Below are 19,494 nucleotides of genomic sequence, written 5' to 3'. Positions count from 1 at the left end.
GGGAGTAATTAGGAATGAGCACTGGGTTCATATGTAGTCTTCTTGGTTCTCCTCCATGGGAATCAAAGGTACTACGTGAACTAGTGAGAGCCCAATTTGATTTAATTTGCCTCATCCTTTGAGAGAGAAAGTGGGTTTTATTTTACACAGTTGGAAGTATACCCCACTGGAATACTGGGCTAACTGTAATGAACTGAAAATAAAAATGCAGGATATTTCTTCATACAGGTGAAGTACCATCTGACAGAGCCTAATGTGAAAATGGTTCCCATTTAAATGTGTCTGAGGCTAGGGAAGCAAGCAAATAGCTTCTCAAAAAAGTAGTGTTCATGGACTGACCTTTATTGTTGTGATCCAGAATCACATTTACCAATTTTATTTTTCATGTACCCAATGTAACTCTCCCTTATAATGGATTACATCCTTTGAGAGAGAAAGTGGGTTTTATTTCACACAGTTGGAAGTATACCCCACTGGAATCTGAAAATAAAAATCCAGGATATTTCTAGCACAACATGCAGACCCAGTCAGGACAAGGTAGCAATCACATTCATATATATATGGGATCACCCTCCTATTTTGTGTGGGAAAAAACAAGGGACTGCTTGAATGTGAGATCTCATAAACAGTGTCACACAGGTGAAGTACCATCTGACAGAGCCTAATGTGAAAATGGTTCCCATTTAAATGTGTCTGAGGCTAGGGAAGCAAGCAAATAGCTTCTCAAAAAAGTAGTGTTCATGGACTGACCTTTATCGTTGTGATCCAGAATCGCATTTACTAATTTTATTTTTCATGTACCCAGGGCTATTTTTGGGCAGGAACGCACAGGAACGGAGTTCCGGCTGGCTTCAGAGATGGCCACGCCCACAACAGCCAAAACCTCTGCATGGGTGGCTACAGAGAGAAGGCCTGGAGAACAGTACACACATACACTCCACGGTGGCTGCCTTCCCTTCCCTTCAAGGGGGGGGGGCTTGCCCAGGCTCCCGGCAGCAATGGGGCGCCCAGCAAGCCAAGGGAAGGCATGGACATGTGGCCTCATATGCCAATGAATTTCTGCTGTTGGGTGTGGCCTGTTATGCTAATGAGTTCCTGCTGGGCTTTTTCCACAAAAGAAGCCCAGCATGTACCCAGTGTAACTCTCCCTTATAATGGACTATTCCAGACAAAACCATTCTCCAAATACTCATAACGGCAAGTATTTTGGTTGAAGAATTTTAAAAGCAATCATAGTGGCACTCAGAGTTACAGGCAATGGCCAAACCTTCTCTCTTCACTTAAGGCCAGTCAATAGCCTGGGACCTAATCCACAGGTTTAGTGGCACTCTACAAACCACCTATATTGGCTGAATCTGTGTTTTGTGAATCTGTGTGTGAATCTGGAGTTTTCCAGGAAGAGGAGGAATGCATGCTGTTCCACCTTGCCTCTCCTCTCAAAACCCTGGCGTGCCATGTGAGACATCAGGCTGAGGCACTTAGGACATTCAGTGGTGTGTATGTATGTGTGTGTGTATGTGTGTATGGGGGGGACGTCAGCTTGCTGCTTGAGGCAGCGTCCTTCCTTCCTGGAAAAGCCCATGATCCTTCACGGGAAGCCTCACAACTCCAAGACACCTCTCTGTAAGTAAGTAACTCTCTACTGGCCAACTTCCCTCCTTTCCTACTGATTTGCTGCTAAATGTAGGACTATCAAACACCATGGGTGTATTCAGTCATCACGTACAAAGCAAACCATGGTTTGTTTGTGATGAAAACAAACCTTGCACACTTGAGGTCCTTTCCTCTCTCCTACCATGTCAAGCTTGGAGAATTCCTGTTTTCAAACTAGCCATAATTTGTTGTAACATCCGAATCAGGTACTTTAACTGTGTTTTTCCTCCCTTCCCTATAAGAACGGATTCTAAACTACAGTTTAATCTTAAATAGGGGTGCACGTTGTTGTTTTTAAAACAATCAGTATTTTTTGGTTTGGGTCTATTGAACCCAAAAAAAATTCAGTATTTCCAATAAAATCCCAGTTCCCAATGCCGATATGGTATTTGGATCTGGGATTTTTTGGAAATCCCAAATTTTTCCGGGTCCAATAGACCTGAGAAGAAAAATACTGGTTAACTAATAAGTTTAACTAATAATTTTTTAAAAAGCCAGTCTGACCCTGGGGCTGGCTTGGCTTCTCCTGCAGCACAGTTTAAATTGCACTGCAGGAGAAGCTGGCCCCAGGATCTGCTGTGCTGCGGCTAGCAGATTGCTCCTTGCAGCACAGCAGCCTCTGAAGCTGGGTTCTTATACAGCCTGGTTTAAACCAGGCTGCACTAAAAGCCAGCCCTAAGCTGAGTTGTCAGGAACAGTCTGCTCCCCCTGGCACAGCTGATCCTGGGGCTGTCTTCTGCAGTCCCTTTAAACTGTAAACTTTAAAGGGACTGCAATAGAAGCCTGAGAAACAGCTGATTTCCGGATCTGCCCATAACTCCCGAATACATCCAGGATTTTCTCAGGAATTTTTCCGATTTTCCCAAGAAAACCCGGATACATATGAGAAGCCAAAATATACTTGGGAAATACCAATACAGTGTCTTCTGGGTACATTTTCGGCTCCGGTAGATCCAAATGCACACCCCTAAATTACAATCTTACTTTGAGGGGGGGGGGGAAGAGCCAAAACCACAGTTTGTTAAAGTTCCTGATCTGGATGAAATGTTAATGGTTTTAAAACATGATTTTATTATGTATGTTTTGTCAGCTGCCTTGATGGCCCTTGTGGGCAGAAAGGCAGAATATAAATTTTCTAAAACAAACAAATAATTCTAAACCAGGAAACCTTTCATCTCAGTGTGCCACGTCAGAGGAGAAACGAAGGAACTCATGAATCAGAGGACCTCAGTGGTTAATTCTCGTCACAAAACAACCATTGTTCATTCATGACATCTGAATGCAGCCAATGTGTTACAGCAGCTTTTTCTTCTGAAGAGAGACTGTAACTTGTTATGGCTCATTTTGCTGGCCACCTGTCTCCTCAGACTGGAGCTGGTTGTGATCTTAGCGGCATGTGGAGGATGAGGCACTAATTTTGTCTCTGACTTTCAGCTAAAAGACCAGGTCAATTTCCATTCAGAGTCATGGTGAACATACATGAAGCTGCCTTTACTGAATCAGGCCCTTGGTGCATCACCATCAGTCTACTCAGACAGGCAGCAGAGCCTCCAGGGTCTCAGGCAGAGGTCTTTTACATCACCTACCACCTGATCCTTTTAGTTGGTGATGCCGGAGATTGATCTGGTGACCTTCTGCATGCCGGGCAGAGGCTTTGCCACTGAGCCACAGGCCCTCCTCAAAATAAAACAATAAACAAAATGGAGGGGAACGACAAAGAAGAACTGAGTTTAAAGTTTCCATTCTCCTTTTCCAGCCCCTCCCTGATTCTTCTCACTTCCCTTAGTTATCACGTTTGGGCCTTTCTCTGCATGGCTAAAAAGGAAAAAGTGGAAAGGGTGGTGGTGGTTGGCAATGTTCCCTCTAAGCTGTGGAGTCTTGTGAGCAAAAATTCTACTTTGTGAGCTACTGGCATTAAAGTTGTGAGTGAGCGATTTGGTTACTGCATAAATCAGTTTGCCCTGGAGCCATCCTTCCTGAGCGAAGACAAAAATGTGTGAGCTGGAGGCTAAAAAAAACTGTGAGCCAGTTCACACTAACTCAGCTTAGAGGGAACACTGGTGGTTGGTAACAAAATATGAACAAACAAACAAAAAATACCTGGTAGGCAAATGGCCGTTTCCTCTGTAATGAAATTAGGGAAAATGTCCAGTGTGGCCGAAGCAGAAACACACATGAACACACGTGAAGCTGCCTTATACCAAATCAGACCCGTGGTCCATCAAAGTCAGTACTGTCTACTTGAACCGGCAGTAGCTCTTCAGAGTCTCAAGCTGAGGTCTTTCACATCTCCTACTGCCTGGTCGTTTTAACTGGAGATGCCGGGGATTGAACCTGGGACCTTCTGCATGCTAAGCAGATGCTCTGCCACTGAGCCGCAGCAACCAAGTCTTTCACCGTTCTGACACAATGCAATGCGCTCCACAACACAGGCCTAAGGAGTGCCATCACTCATCACAGGCCTGGGATGCACATAGCCAGGCTTTTATTAGGGGCAACTTTTGAGGCCAAGCTCTTGCTAATAACAGCCGAGTAGAGCAATCCCAAGCAAGGTCACAACTTTCTGCATCCACTGAAATTGACTCTGCCTAGGATCACAAGTGGAAAAAAGATGCAACATATCCCTTTCTTCTTCAGCACTGCAACCACCAGGCAATCAGAGTGAGGCACGTTGAGACCTTCTGCATGCTATGGGTTTAAGCATCAATGGGTTTAAGCATGCCACACTCTGCGTTGTACTGTGTCCCTGCGTGTTTAGGTCAGGAGGAAGGCATAGGCTTCCCTTGGGCACCAAAGACGATGGGTTGTCCACTGTTAGGCTTCTGCAGCTCACTTTTACTATTTACTCCATAGCCCAGCTTCCCTACCCTAACCACCTTGGATGGAATCCAACGAAAGAGGAGTGCCCAAGAGCATTGGCTCTGAAAAGCCAAGCGCTGCATCTTTTGCCAGGTGGAATCCAACGAAAGAGGAGTGCCCAAGAGTGCTCTGAAAAGTTGTGCTAGGGTTGTGCCATTTTCAGAATGTGGGAGCCACCTCTCCCAATACTCTCCCATAGAAATCTAACTCTCTGTAGACAGGAAACTGATGTATCAGCCAGAGGGGGAACGGTACAGTCAAGCAACAGCTGTCCCCCTGTGCCTGCTTTGATCATGCATGTTTCAGCTCTGTCCTTCACTGAAATTGCACAGCATGCTCTCCGCAGGAGGGCTGCTGCATGTGGTAAGATGGATTTCCATGTGGATCCCACCTACTACATGGAGTTTCCACACAACCAGTCATCACCAAGAGCATCTGGTGAAAACATGGACATTTGCTGTACAATGTGTCTGATCTATATAGAAAGGCATGCCAAGCATCTGGTGAAAACATGGACATTTGCTGATCTATATAGTGTGTCTGATCTATATAGAAAGGCATGCCGCACATTGCGGCCTTGCTGGAGGGGCGGGGTAAAAATCTAATGAAATAAATAAATAATATTGTGCAGTCAGTTGCCTTCAAGAAGGAGGAGGAGGAGGAGTGGGATTTACACCCCGCCCTTCACCTGGAGTCTCAGAGTGGCTTACAATCACCTTCCCTTCCTCTCCCCACAACAGACACTCTGTGAGGTAGGTGGGGCTGAGAGAGCTCTGGCAGAAACTGCTCTTTTTCAAGGACAGCTCTGAGAGAAATGTGACTGACCCAAGGTCACCCAGCTGGCTTCATGTGGAGGAATGGGGAATCAAACCCAGTTCTCCAGATTAGAGCACCGCTCTACACCAAACTGGCTCTCTGTGTAAGCCTGCAGACAAGCACTTAAGTCTGCTAACTTTCAGCAAATTGCACCGATGGGATTGTATTCAATGGCTGCTGCAGTTGTATAACACTCATTTCCACTGAATGGAATTTTAATGGGCTTTATGCAGAAGAAACTAGGTTGCAAGAATCTAGCCATATTCCACTGAAATCAACAAAGCTTACTACAGTATCTTTCCTGTGTGGAAATGCCACAATCCAGTGCAGTGCAAAAATGAGTATTTCTATTTTCAAGCTCCAGGAGAATTCTTTAAGTGGTGATTTATGACCACAAGGCACAACTTGGCTAAGATACAATCTTTCTTGAAGATTTTTAGCTGGCAGAAGAATACTTTTTGTGACACACAAAGTAATTCAGAAAGAAAGATAGGACACTTTCATTCTCCTTGGGTGCAATCCAGTCAATGCTCAGCACTTTGAAGGTTGCAGTTCTTAACACACACTTCCTAGAGAATAAGTCCCAGTGAAGTCAGGGAAGCATGGAGTGACAGACTGCACTTTTAGGGAGCTTAGACATGCTGAACAAACAGATAAAAGACTGTGAAGGGTTAATTCTTTACAGAGCCAGAGAGCCTTGAGTGACAGGCTGTTCCAAGGAATCTGATTGGTTAGCATCAGCTAAACCGAGAAAGACTTCTGAAGTGGATGCTGAGGAGAGATGCAGTCTGATTTCAGCCCAACCTAAGAAGAGTTGAGAACTGACAGCTTCGGCATTCAGCCCTGACTAAAGGCAGTTTCTAACCACATCAGACCAGGGATCTCTTCACTCTTCAGAGCTAACTCCCTGTTTGACTGGGTAGGGAATTTTCTTCTCTCTCCAGAAGATCTATCCCCTTCCCTTGGCCCAAGTAGAAGTCTTCACCTACTTCCCAAACTTCCTTGCCAACTTTCCCCCAGGTCTTCAGCATGTGGTTCAAGATACTATTGAACCTTAGACCATTTGCTTGTGGGTGGTAAGCTGTGGTGGTGAGGTGTTTGATTCCACAAGCCTGCAACAATTCCTTCATCACTTGGGACATAAATGCGGTGCCCAAATCTGTGACCATCTCTTGAGGAAAACCTAGCCTGGTGAATACTGTCAGTAGGGCTTCTGCTGCGGTTTTCGCTTCGCTTAAAGGTATTGCTTCTAGGAACTTTGTTGCATAGTCTACTATGCTGAATTCCAAAACTGTCAGTACTCAGCTCTTCTCAGCTAGGGCTGAAATCAGACTGTATCTCTCCCCAGCATCCAGTTCAGAAGTCTTTCTCTGCTCAGCTACTGCTAACCAATCAGATTCCTTGGAGCGGCCTGTCACTCAAGGTTGTCTGGCTCCATGAAGAAGTAACCCTTCACAGTCCTTTATCTGTTTGTACAAGCATGTCTAAGCTTCTTAAAAGTGCAGTCCGTCACACATGGCCTCAACTAAACAACCACGTTGCATTGCTTTCCAGCAGGAAAATTAACTGCATTCTTATTGCTGAAATGTGTGGGTGTTAAAAGTGCTTAACTTTCACTGGACTGCAGCCAATACCAAAATTTGCAACTTCTCTATTCTACGAAACGGAGAATTCTACACAACCCAAAGTCTGTGAGTAAGCTACAGGAAACACATTGAGCTCATTTGCTGATATTTTCTTGTTTTTCCATTGGATTCTAATATAATTCCAAGATTTTGTTTTTGAATTCTTCTTTGGCAAGGTCAGAATCAGATGGAGACGTGCAGCTGCAGACTTTTTATCTGCTATCATAAACGCTAGAAATCTCTCACAATAAGCAAAACTTAAATTCTGTATTTCCAAGGCAATTTGATAGATTTCTGGAATACAAACAGAGCTGGTAATGCTTCATTTTTTCATTCCAAACTGTCATCCCTCTAGCCTCCTTCTTCCGACCCCCCCCCTTTTGCTTTGAGGGTAAAAAATATCAGCTGTGCAAGAAAATCCACACAACGTACCAACCTGCATGCAACATATACTTGAATTTTGGGAAGGGTACTCTGATGAAGCCAAAACCACAAAGAGCCTTAAAGATTAACAGATTTATTGCCATGCTAAATAAGTTAATCTTTGGGGTGCCAGATGACTCTTTGTCGTTTGTGTTTACCCAGAGGCAATTCTCAACAGTCTTTGGGGGCAAGGCAAAATAGCTGTTTACAAGCCACATCATAACGATGCCGAGGCATTAAAAGGCAATCTAGGATAAGACTGTGTATCGTAGGTTATCTACCAAAAGCAGTTTAAGTCACACAGCTACCTTGATAGAGAAGCGCACACAAACAGAGACACAAACAATTGCAGAAAGAAAGAAAGAAAGCCTTTCTCAGGGGTTACTTACTGTTCAAGCAATAATTTCCACACTCTGCAGTAGGCCAGCATAAAGGAGAAGAACATTCAGGTTTTATTTTCCAGCAGCAAAGTTTCAAAAGAATCACTCATTCTTGGGATGCAAGACTTCAGACCTCTCCCCCCCCTTCCCTTTTATAATTATTTTGCAGGATAGCAGAATAAAACTGAATAAATGGAACCTCCATATGGGCACTACCAGACCTAAAGCTCTACCTAGGTCCTCAGCATCTTGCCAAGGCCCCACATGTTAACATTTTGTCTGGTCTAAACCTAGTTTTATCTGCTAAATGGTTAACTAGAAAACCTGAGCAAAGTGCATTGATTTTCTGTGTGTTTTGGTTTCACCCAATGGAGGGTTATTTCAAACTTCACAGGATAACTGTGGCTTACACCTCAGAACCTTTCCTATCTGTAAAGTGTGTTGAAGAAGAACAGCTGGTCTTATACCCTGCTCCTCACTACCCGAAGGAGTCTCGGAGTGGCTTACGATCACCTTCTCTTCCTCTCCCCACAACAGACACTCTGTGAGGTAGGTGGAGCTGAGAGAGTTCTGAGAGAACTGTGACTGACCCAAGGTCACCCAGCTGGCTTCATGTGGAGGAGGGGGGAATCAAAGTCTGCCACTACGCCAAGCTGGCGTGTTGGGCAGACACACCTCCAGGAAATTTGGGGGGCATATGTTAAGCTATGGTTTCTCAGAGCATGGGTACCAGGTGCTTCAAGACACTGGGCTGGATCCAGTGCTCAAGCTTTTGAGCATGCAAAAACTGCAAGAAAAAGTTGGCAGTATCCACTTGTCCTGAGCAAAACCATGTATCCTTACTTGCATTTCCACCTGCCTAAGATCTTATGCAACCAGCTGCTGGGTCCTACAATATATAGAGAGAAAAGCACTAGGTACGGATCTTGCACAAGCTGGGATCTCAGCCTCCAGGTGGGGCCTAGAGATCTTCTGGAATTACAGCTCATCTCCAGGCTGCAGAGACTGTTTCCCCTGGAGAAAATGGATGCTTTGGAGGGTGGACTCTATGGCCTTGTTCGCATTGAGGGTGGACTCGCCCACTGAGATCCCTCCTATTTGCAAATCCTACCCTCCTCAGGCTCCACCCCCAAATCTTCAGGAGTTCCCCAACCTGGAGCTGGCAACCCAACAGCCCCTGCCTCTGGCCAGAGGCTGGGGGGGGGACCTGGGCAACGCTAAAGCGGAACTGCACTATGTTGATGTTTCTGGCTGTGCATCGCTGGCTCCAAGCTAACAGCCTGCACTCTGCCACTCCACTCAGTCTGAAGCCTTCCTTCTACCTGAAGAGCCTTCCTTCAACTAAGGAAGAGCCGCTGAAGATAAAGGGAGCTTCCTTAGGCCGCAGGCACTTCCCCCAACATAACGTATTTTATTTATCTGTTTCCTATCCATTTTTCACGATGGAAAAATGTTTGAAGAAGAGGAGATTGGATTTATACCCCGCCCTTCACTACCCAAAGGTGTCTCAGAGCAGCTTACAAACTCCTTTCCCTTCCCCTCCCCACAACAGATACCCTGTGAGGTGGGTGGGGCTGAGAGTGCTCTGAGGAGAGCTCTGACAGAAACTGCCCTTCTTCAAGGACAGCTCTGACAGAACTGTGGCTTGCCTAAAGTCATCCAGCAGGTGCAAGTGGAGGAGTGGGGAATCAAACCCGGTTCTCCCAGATTAGAGTCCACGCACTTAACCACTACACCAAACTGGCCACTTGAAGACTGAAGGTACCTTTAGAGCAATGATACTCAGTGGCTCAGGAGCCACGTGTGACTTTTTGACATGCCCGCCATGCCTCTTGTGAGCTCTGTTCCCCAATGTGGCACCCAGCCCACATTTCGGGAAAGTGGCCAAGGCCATTGCCCAGTGAGGATTGTGGTTGTCAGGTGGCTCCCAAACTGAAACAGCCAAGCCAGAGGAACCACAGAATGGGTAAACCATGAACTTCCCTGAGGTGCCAGGAATGGAAGTAAAAGGCCCATCCTCTCCAACAACAACATGCTCAGAGGTACTATGGTCCCGGTCATACGGGCCGGAAAATGTGGGGGGGAGGCGTGGCTGTTAGCCCCGGAGCAAAGTAACACGCGGCAGCCTGATCACATGTCCTGTCAAGGTCTCGCGGTTAGGCCATTAGGTGCCGACCACACGGCTATCCTGCAGCGAAGCAAAGAAGCAGTGCGGCGCAATCACACCGCAATCGCTAGGCGCCACTTCCGTGGCAAACGGGAAGGTTTTTTTCTCGCCAAAGTTTGCGCATGTGCATGATTGTTTGTGTCACGGCAGGACCAGGGGGGGTGACACAAGCAAGCAAAAGTCCAGGAACAGTCCGAGGTCAAGCCGGGCAAACCAGGTAGCAAGGTTCAAGCAGGTTTAAATCACAGTCCAAAAGCAGGGTCAGACATACCAAAGTTTCAAGTCCATAAATCACAACAATACCAGAGGAGTCAGAGATGAACGCAGGGTCAACAAAGCCAAAGGTCAAAAGCCGAGGATCAAGCCGAGAAGAATTCCACAAGGTCTGGAGCAGAGATGCAAGGATTCAGGTCCTGAACAAACGACGTTGCCAGCACAAATGACTGCTGGCAACAGACTTGCATATATACAGTGCTAGCTAATCAACTCATTAGCTAGCCAGGAGTGAGGACAGGATCCTGTCAGTAATCAGGGCTAAGAGATCTTCTGGCACGCATGCGTGCATTCTGCCTTCGCTCTCTCAGCTGTTGTCTTCTTACATTCCTGAGCCTGGTTACAGGTGGAGGCGAGTCTGATGATGAATTACTGGGCTGCAGCAGAGACTGATCCCTTGCAGGTGTTCCCTGGGAGGCTCTATCCTCCTCACCACTTAGATAGCTTTCAGCTACAGGATCCAGTCTTTGCCTTTCTGCTGCAGTACTGTCCTCAGGAGCCTGTTCAGGGTCCTCAGGAGCCTGTTCAGGGGCATCAGCAAAGGCAGGCATGACATCAGCAGGGGCAGGCATGACAGTTTGTGCGCATCCTGTGGACTTACAAAAAACCCCAACATCCGGTTTGCAACGGGACATGGACGGGTGCCAGATGCCACGGGATTCACACGGAAACGCGATCAGACGCCCGCCCTTGCCCCGCATTTTCTGGAAACTAGTACCTCGTATGGGGTAGTTTTTTACTCCGCATCTTCAACGAGAAGCCACGGGTTAGCCACGGGTGCGCTACGCCTCCCAGATGTTCCGGTGTGATCGTGCCCGGAAAATCCGCGGGACGATCGTGCCTTCAGGGCAGCAAATGCTCCGTGTGAACGGGGCCTCTAATAATTAAAAATCTTATAATTCTATATTTAATAGTGCCATAAGGTTTTTTTTTCCCCTGAGCATGTAGGGCTGTCTCTCCCCACCACTGTTGAACCCTTGTGCCATTTATTTCCCTCACTGTCTTCTCACTCTCTCGCCGGTGTAAGGCACGGCAGCTCAAGTCAGAGAGTGAGATTGCTAAGGTGCCCAGGAGAGAGCAAGCTGATTGCAGAGAAAGGGGAATAAAATCACCACCACCCTATTGTGGCTGGTTTGCTTTTTTCCCGGATGGCTGCAAGTTTAATAAATGGCCTGGCTAGAACTTGGATGGGAGACCACCAAGGAAGTCCAGGGTTGCTATGCAGAGGCAGGCGATGGTGGACCACCTCTGAATGTCTTTTCTTGTGAACCCCATGGGGTCGCCATAAGTCAGCTGTGATTTTTTTTTTTAATTTTAGGCTAGCCCGATCTCAGAAGCTAAGGATATCCAGAGCAGTTACACAGAGCCAGATAATGGTAAACCACCTCTAACATCTCTTGCCTTGAAAACCCTAGAGGGCTGCTGTACTTTGGCTGCAAACTGATAGAACTTTCCACTGTCAGATTTATTATTAATGGTTCCATATTATATTATTCTGTGCGTGTGTTTGGGGTGGTGAACAATAATAAAAGTAGCCTTGTGGCTCTTTTGGTTGAAGGTCATTGTGAATGTGGCTCTCTGTGAGCTGCAGAGTCAGTACCACTGTTTTTCAGCCTTCTCTCTTGTGCGGCAAAGACACAAACAAATGGAAGGATGCTGCTACCCCCTGGTGGAATAAAACTGCATGCAATTTGGTCTAGGCAAGTTTCCGCCGCCACAAGAAATCCGTTGCCTTGAAATACTACACTATGTTAGATCTTAGCTCCTCTGAGTACAACCCAGCCACCCCCCATACTTTGTAAAGAATTCTTTGGTGGTCTCCGATGTGTGACTGAGGAAGGATTTGTTCCTGCTGTCAAAGAACAAGGGAGCTGAAGTATAGTGAAGGATTAGAGAGGTGTATTGGTGCACTGGCAGCTCACACAAATGAGGATAAAGTTTCAAGGCCTATAAATCCCTTTGCTTAAGGGCATGAGCTAAGTCCCACTGAACCAGACAGCATGGAGCTTCGCTCTCGCACACACCGGCACAGAGTCTTTCAATACTAGCAGTGGAAGTTTTCAGCTTCAAACTAATGTAGAAGAACTGGTTCTATAAGGAGGTATAATCAATATCCATATTCGAAACTGTAATTAATATCCATATTTGAAACTGTAATTAATATCCATATTCCAAACTGTAATTAATATCTACAGTTGGAACTGTAATTAATATCTATAGTTGGAACTGTCAAATGACTATAGATAATCACTAATCTTATAAGCCTTGGGTTGTGGGTGTTTGGGTTTTTTTTAAGTTCTGAAGCTTTGTTTTTTGTGGGCCCATGACCCCAAAACATTCAAATTTTGAGGGGATTCCATAACAAAATTCAAATTCTGTGGATATAACTTCTTCCCCTAAAAACCCTTCATGAATATTTTTATTCAGCATTTGTGGCTGAGAATGTACATTGCTTCTCTTATAGCTAATTCATACAACTCAAAACTGGTGTGCCATTAAATTGCTATGTACAAAAGTGGTACAGATGGAGTAAATTGGTTCTCTTGTAGACATGTGCCAACAAAGTGATTGGTTCTCTTGTAGACATGTGTCAACAAAGCTTTCACCCACAACATTTGCCACAGAAGAAGGCAGTGTGTGGATCTAGCTCGGTAGAGTTGGAAAGTGTAAAGGTGAGGAAAAATGTCCACAGAACCCCAATTTCAAAGAGGCATCTGAGGCTGGGCCTGCTGGACTGTCAGAGAACAAGCTTAAAAATGATAGCAGTTTATAAAATTATGAGCAACACCAAAGGACTCTTGGTCACCAAATGAATGTGACTGGAGTAACTAAAGAAGCCACTTCTTAACAAAACTTCTTCAAAAAACTCACAACAATATGATGTGGTAAAGGTAACTTAGATCATTTTAGGAAAGGCCTGAGGAAGCCCCCGAATTTTGTGAGAACTCTGATTCGATTTGAAATAGGTAGTCTCCCTAATCGTTTCTCCAAACTCATGATGAAACTGTGGCCGTACCTTTTTCTCAGCCACATTAACAGAAGTCAATCAGAATACAGTTTTTTTGAATCAGCTGCGCATAAATACTAATGTAATGGCATAAAAAGGTATTTGAGATAAAAACTGCATAAAAAAGAAAAGTACAATGGGAAAAAACCTGCCAAACACATTAAGTGGGACAAGACTGGAAAGAAATGTATATTCAAGGCATATTCAAGGCTTCCCTTTGATTCTCTATTTTACCAGTTTAGAGTACATTTAGAAGACCACGATTTGCAAGTGTTTTGTTGCCTTGCTTTCTTTTCCCTGTTAAATATAGCAGCGTAAATTCATTCTCTGAGCAAGACTACCCCACATGCATGGAAATTCTGCTCTTCAAACACAAAATGAAATCTTCATTACCTTTCTGGCAGTGCTGCCCATCAAAACCCAAGGGGCAATCACATTCGTAGCTGTCCTTCTTGGGCACACAGGAGCCCCCATTGGCACAGGGGGCGTACACACAGGGATGGAGAGCATTCTCCAGGTTGACTCCCGATATGAAGTCCTGCTTCAAGTCTATCACCCGGTCATTCAGAATAATCTATGTTTAAGAGACAGGACAAAAAAAAAAAAAAAAACAGCTACAAAAAGTCTCCTATTTTGACATTTTGCTTTATTACTCAACACATTAACCTTACGCAGGCCTGTCTTTTCAAACAAGAGCAGAGAAAGAAAAGGCTGTTTGGAGAGGTCATTTCTAACATCTGTTTATTTTCAGCATGATGTTCCCTCAGAACAGCCTTCCAGTAGACTCCACTGTTTACCCTCAAGAAAAAGGGGAGGAGGTAACAGAGATCAGCTCTTTTAAGCTCTGCAGCACAAAGCTCTTTCGCTTTGACTTTTAAAAGTTGTCAGATTTATGAGCCCTGTGCCTGAACTTTAGTGTAGGAATAGGTTTTTTGTGGTTTTATTCCGAGCCAAAGTGGAGATGTATGAGAAAAACTTCTTGGAGGAAGCTAGGGTTCCCAAGTTGGATCGGTGCTGGAGCGGGGGACTCCAGTGCTGCTCTGGGAGTGCGCACCGCACGCGGAGCGCAAGCGCACTGCAACCCCATCACCCGGAAGTGACGCGACCACGCCGGGCACTCTGGGGGGCGGGGCCACGACCATCCGAGGGAAAACCATAGAGTTTTCCCTCGGATGACCGTGGCCCCGCCCCCAGCGTGCCCGGCGTGGTCGCGTCACTTCCGGGTGACATGCACGTTGCGTGCTTTGGGGGCCCGATCCGCCGGCAGTGGGGAACGGGCCTCTGGGGCGGGGGTTTCCCCGCCCCCCAGAGGGACTTGGCAAGCCTAGAGGAAGCTGATGCTAGGAGGCTTGCTTGCTGCCCCACCCGACTCCCCATGCCTCTGCTTTGACTTGTTCCAATTTAACTAGCTTATTTACTTCATTTTTAATCCCTCTCTTTCTTTGAGGAGTGCAGGGCGGTGTACAGCCTTTTGGCCACTCTAACCCACTATAGCAACTTCCAGTTTGGGTGCAAATCCTAGTGTGTTCTAAATCAGCAAACGTTGGTTTGCGCTTCCTCTGCAAAATAGGATTAGGGCGCAAAATTTTAATGTCCTGGATTGAAGGGCAAGAGATAAGCCGTGGTTTAGAATTACACAAACTAAAGGAAAACTTGCTGACATGCGATATATGCGAGCAACCCTGGAATGCAATGTTGGATTGAAGCTTTACAGTCTTCTTGAAGCAGCTATGGGAAAGATTTGTTTGATTTCCCCTTTGGCTACTGTAGCTTTGCAAATTCATCTACAAAATTTAGAGGTGCGCAAAGAAATGTTATTAATCAGTGTGCCTAGCACCCTGAAGGTCTGAAAGGAGGAAAGAATAATGAACCAATTCTCTTACAGTTATCAAATGTTTCCATTTATTTTTTGTCTAGGTATTTCTATCCTTGCCAGTGTGATGTAGTGGTTAGAGTCTCCGACTAACAGCAGGAGCCTTGGGTTTACCTATGAAACCACTGAGTGACTTGCCATTCTCTCTCACCATAATGCAACTTGCAGGGTTGTTGGAAGTATAAAAGAGCAGCTGAAGCATATACCACATTGAGCATCTTGGAGAAGGGTGGAATAAATGCATAATAAGTACTGCTTTTCAGCTAAGGCAAAAGCATCCAAATCTAAACACATGCCCTGTGATACTCATTTATCACTGATGACCAAGTGTGTACCTATTAATAAGCACAAGCTAGTGTTTTCTAGGGACTAAGCCTGGGTGGGCAAGCGCAAATCGATCAAGCGTTAAGCATCCAAATCAGTCGTTTCAAAAGATGCTTGCAACTGAACCAAAAAATATCTAAAATAACACAGCTGATTTCTGCGGACAGCCCTCTACAGCCTCTGAAAATGGAAGCCCGTGTGCCTATCAGGTTTAGTTCATTTGGTTGCATTCATCTTACAGAGAATGATTTCAGGAGACTTTTCAGGCTGCTAGAATTTCAATGCAAAAAAGTTTGTTCTCATCAAAACCCCAAGTGAATCAACAGAATAGTTGCTTACATCACAGAACTGTGTGAAGGCACCTCAAGAGAGGGAGCAGTGGCATGGCATGGCCATCGGCCATCCCCAACGTGAGTCAAGTGTAGACATCAGCCTACGAACAAGCCAGATTGTGTCTGCACCCAAAAAGGCCTGGAAGTGACACTAAGGCCCCAAGATAAAAATCCACATCAGACTGTAAAATCGGCCCCACTCGGGTTGCCAGCCTCCAGGTAACACTAGGAGATCTCCTGCTATTACAATTCATCTCTAGACAATCAAGATCTGCTCCCCTGGAGAAAATGGCAGCTTTGGAGCGAAGACTCTATGGTATAACACCCTGCTGAGGCCCCACTGCTGGATTTCCTGATGGCACCTGGTATTTTTGGCCACTGTGTGACAGAGTGTTGGACTAGATTGGCCATTGGCCTAATCCAACATTGGCTTCTCTTAAGTTCTCATGTTGTCCCCCCCCCTCCAAACCCTGCCCTCCTCAGGTTCCAACCCCCAAATCTCCAGGTATATATTGATTTATTTGATTTATACCCCACCTTCCCCAGAGTTGGCAACCCTATGACCCATCAATGGAGGCTCCTGAGACACAGCAGGCTGAGGGACTGCACCATTTCCCCCTAACCCTCCAATGTCAACAAATGAAGAAGAGATCAGATAATTCCCGTGGAGATCATTATGCCAGCAATCTGGTTGGTGGCTTGGACTTTTGCCTACCCCTTAACCAGGCCTTGAAGTATTGTCAGGGGGCATCAAAGCAGTGGTTTAGGCCAGGCTATCAAACCCATCCCATAGGAGAGACAGCAGTAGAAAGATCACTGTGAAGGACTACATTATTTATGTAAGTTGTCTGCCTCACCTCTAGGATAGAAGCCAAAAATGAGTGGAAATCCAAAAACAACATCCGTGACAAAAGTAACGAAGAGTCAATAAAGATATGTTGCAAAATCATTTACTGTAGCAATTTTGTAGAAAATTCTCTTCTATTATCGCTTACACACTAATGAATGCTGCGCAATGTAAATAATTCGTTTCACAATATTTGCTTTATCTGAGCATATAGCAATCACAATTCTTATCAATTACTACTTATCAACTCTTGAAGTTAACGTTCCATGTTGACTCTCTAATAACAGAACTATCTCAATGGATAGTGAGTGTTTTTAGGATTGCAGCCTTTCTTGGGTTCACTGGAAACCATCCTGACTACAGGACTCACTGAAAGGTGGTTTGGCACCCTAGGGAAACTATTACTTTGGTAACCTCCCCCCAGTAAATATAGAGAAATATGATGTCCAGATATGACATTTTAATATACCTGTTTTTAAAGACAGAAAAGAAAGTCACTTCTAATTTAGCATCCCTTAAACCCTAGCACCCCAAGTGCCTGCCTGCTTTGCCTTATATGGTCAGGTCAGCACTGCCTGAAAAAATACAAAGTAATTTCACCTTGCAGGAAAAGCAGGACACAAATGTAAGTGAGAGGCATAATTTTGGAACATGCATACCTTCTGGATGCTCCCAGAGAATGGTTTGAGGACTCCTGAGTTCTTCTTCACATTATCATAATTCGGTACTCCACCAATAAATATGTCAGGATTGCACTTAATCTGTGTGAAAGCTCCCTGTTGGGGGGAAAATTACACTGCATTATGAGAGTGACTTCAAGTTGTTTATGTTGAAGTTTGCAAAATCACTGCCCAGTTGCAACATTTTAAAACTCTAACAGGCAGAGTGTTTGCCTGCTGAAAAACATCCTACAATTTAGTAGGGTTGCCAGCTCCGGATTGTTTAATTTGGGGGGCCTGATAAGGGCGGGGTTTGGGGGGAGGGACTTCAGTGGGTTGTAATACCATCAAGTTCATCTTCCAAAGGAGCCATTTTCTCCAGGTGAACTAATCTCTGTCGCCTGGAGAGCTACTGTAATCTCCAGCCACCAACTGGAAGCTGGCAACCCTACAATTTAGGTGCTATTTATTGATTGATTTATTGATTGATTGATATTTATTTATTTATTTATTTATTTATCTATTTCCAGGGCCACTTGGAAAAATGAGCATGCCACTGCTCAGTAATATATAATTTCCTTCCCAATCTTTGAATAAAATTCATTTGCTTATATATCGATTCCCCAATGCGGTGCTTGTAGGTGTCATGGCACTCACCATTATTTCCTGATGCCCACTTGCTTCTTCAACAAAGTACCCCTTCCCCAAAGTAAAGAGCCAATATTGGCTCTCTTCCACTTCAGTGGAGCAGGAAATGCTTCAGCGAGCCCACAGAATTTCACCTTTATGCTTTCAGGGAGCATTCATTTGAGAACAACTGCCTCCATCATAGGACGACGTTGGCTTGGAACCCAAAATGGCACTCACCTGATTTGTGTTAGGCATTGGTTGACTGACTTGTTTTCTTTTTGGACACTGAACCAGAAAAAAACTAAAACAAAAACCCAAAAAGATGAACAAGTCCAGTGTTTAAAAGCATCACACTGGGTGCACGTTACTACATAAATAAAACTTTTTGTTACCTCAGCCATTCCTTCAACTGGTCTTTGCTGATCAACCTGTAAGATGCCATTTTTGGCTGTGCGGGACATTTTCAGCTCATGCCACTGGTTCAGACTAACAGGTTCTTCACTCCTGTTCAAAAGGGAAAGGAACAAAAATGTACCTCAAGCCCAAAGATTTTCAGACCTTTCAGCATTTGATGGGAGTAAACAGGTATACTTGTTGTGCACAGAACAAACAATGGGGCTATAGTTTGATGACAAACAAAACAAGCAGGGAACTTCTTCCAAGGAATTTTTCAAACATTAACTTCAAAATACAGAGTGTTCTCCCCTCCCTGAACAGAAAAAAACCCTTTCTCGATTAAAAGTTGGGAATGTGAGTTTAATTTCCCACAAACACTGTAATCTTCAGGATTTGGGCATTTATTGCATAGTATCAGAAGTGTAATATCCAGTTCTGAATTATGTTTATAGTCCAGTGGTACAACCTGTGGCTTGCATGACAGAGAAATTCTTGGCATATCTAGTCAAAAGGTCTCAGGAGCAGGTCAGGGGAAGGCCTCTGCCAGAGACACTGGAAAGCTATCATCAGACAGGATGGAAAGCGCTACAATACATTATGGTATTGGAAGATATGGGAGATTTATGCAATGGAAAAAATTACATATCAGCTTAGTCAGTATGAATTAGACCCACCACACAATGACTTTGCAGAAGTGTGGTTTATTATACTAGATTTTTTTGTCACAGCTTGAGGAAATTCCCAAATGCTCAAAATCTTTATATTTATTATAATATGTACTTTATATTATAGGTATGGTACTGCTATTGGCTTATGATGTCATTCTTTCTTTATGGATATTGCATTAGTTGTAGAAGTTTGAGTAGTCATAAGACTGTCTAATATATACTTTGTTACACTGTTTATAGTTTCTGTTATTTTTTATGTATGTGAAATTTTTAAAAAGTTAAAAAAAGAAAGTACTACAATAGATGAATGTACAGTCTGTCAATATTTATTTTAAGAATTTCGGGAGGCGGGGTCTACGGCACAACAATGGTGGACGCCTTTCCCATTGCTCCGGGAAGGCGCACTGCACAGCTGGGGAGGGGAGGGGTGCCGCTGGATCGGCACCTCCACGGGGGGTCAGGGAGACCCCCCAGGCCATAGGTGATCCTCTTTTCCTGCTATTTGCAGGGAAATTGAGGCTGTCCTCTGCCCTAACGGTCTCCCCCCCCCCGCTGTCTGCAT

General features: G+C 44.9%; 1 protein-coding gene across 1 annotated transcript in view; it reads right to left on the bottom strand.

Moving 5' to 3' along the window:
- Nucleotides 1-19,494, bottom strand: part of EGFLAM (EGF-like, fibronectin type III and laminin G domains) — a 160,389-nt gene that overhangs the window by 9,155 nt on the left and 131,740 nt on the right. Inside the window, exons 15-18 of the mRNA XM_015420161.1 lie at nucleotides 18,261-18,372; nucleotides 17,239-17,355; nucleotides 13,597-13,777; nucleotides 7,766-7,789 (exon numbers count right to left, since the gene is read on the bottom strand). Coding sequence (XP_015275647.1) covers nucleotides 7,766-7,789; nucleotides 13,597-13,777; nucleotides 17,239-17,355; nucleotides 18,261-18,372 — 434 coding nt within the window. The remainder of the gene's footprint in view (nucleotides 1-7,765; nucleotides 7,790-13,596; nucleotides 13,778-17,238; nucleotides 17,356-18,260; nucleotides 18,373-19,494) is intronic.

The sequence above is a fragment of the Gekko japonicus genome, unplaced genomic scaffold, assembly GCF_001447785.1.
Source record: "Gekko japonicus isolate JY-2015 unplaced genomic scaffold, Gekko_japonicus_V1.1 scaffold86, whole genome shotgun sequence".
NCBI classification, from domain to species: domain Eukaryota; kingdom Metazoa; phylum Chordata; class Lepidosauria; order Squamata; family Gekkonidae; genus Gekko; species Gekko japonicus.
The sequence above is the reverse complement of the archived record's forward strand: the minus strand, read 5'-3'. Positions and strand labels throughout refer to the sequence as shown.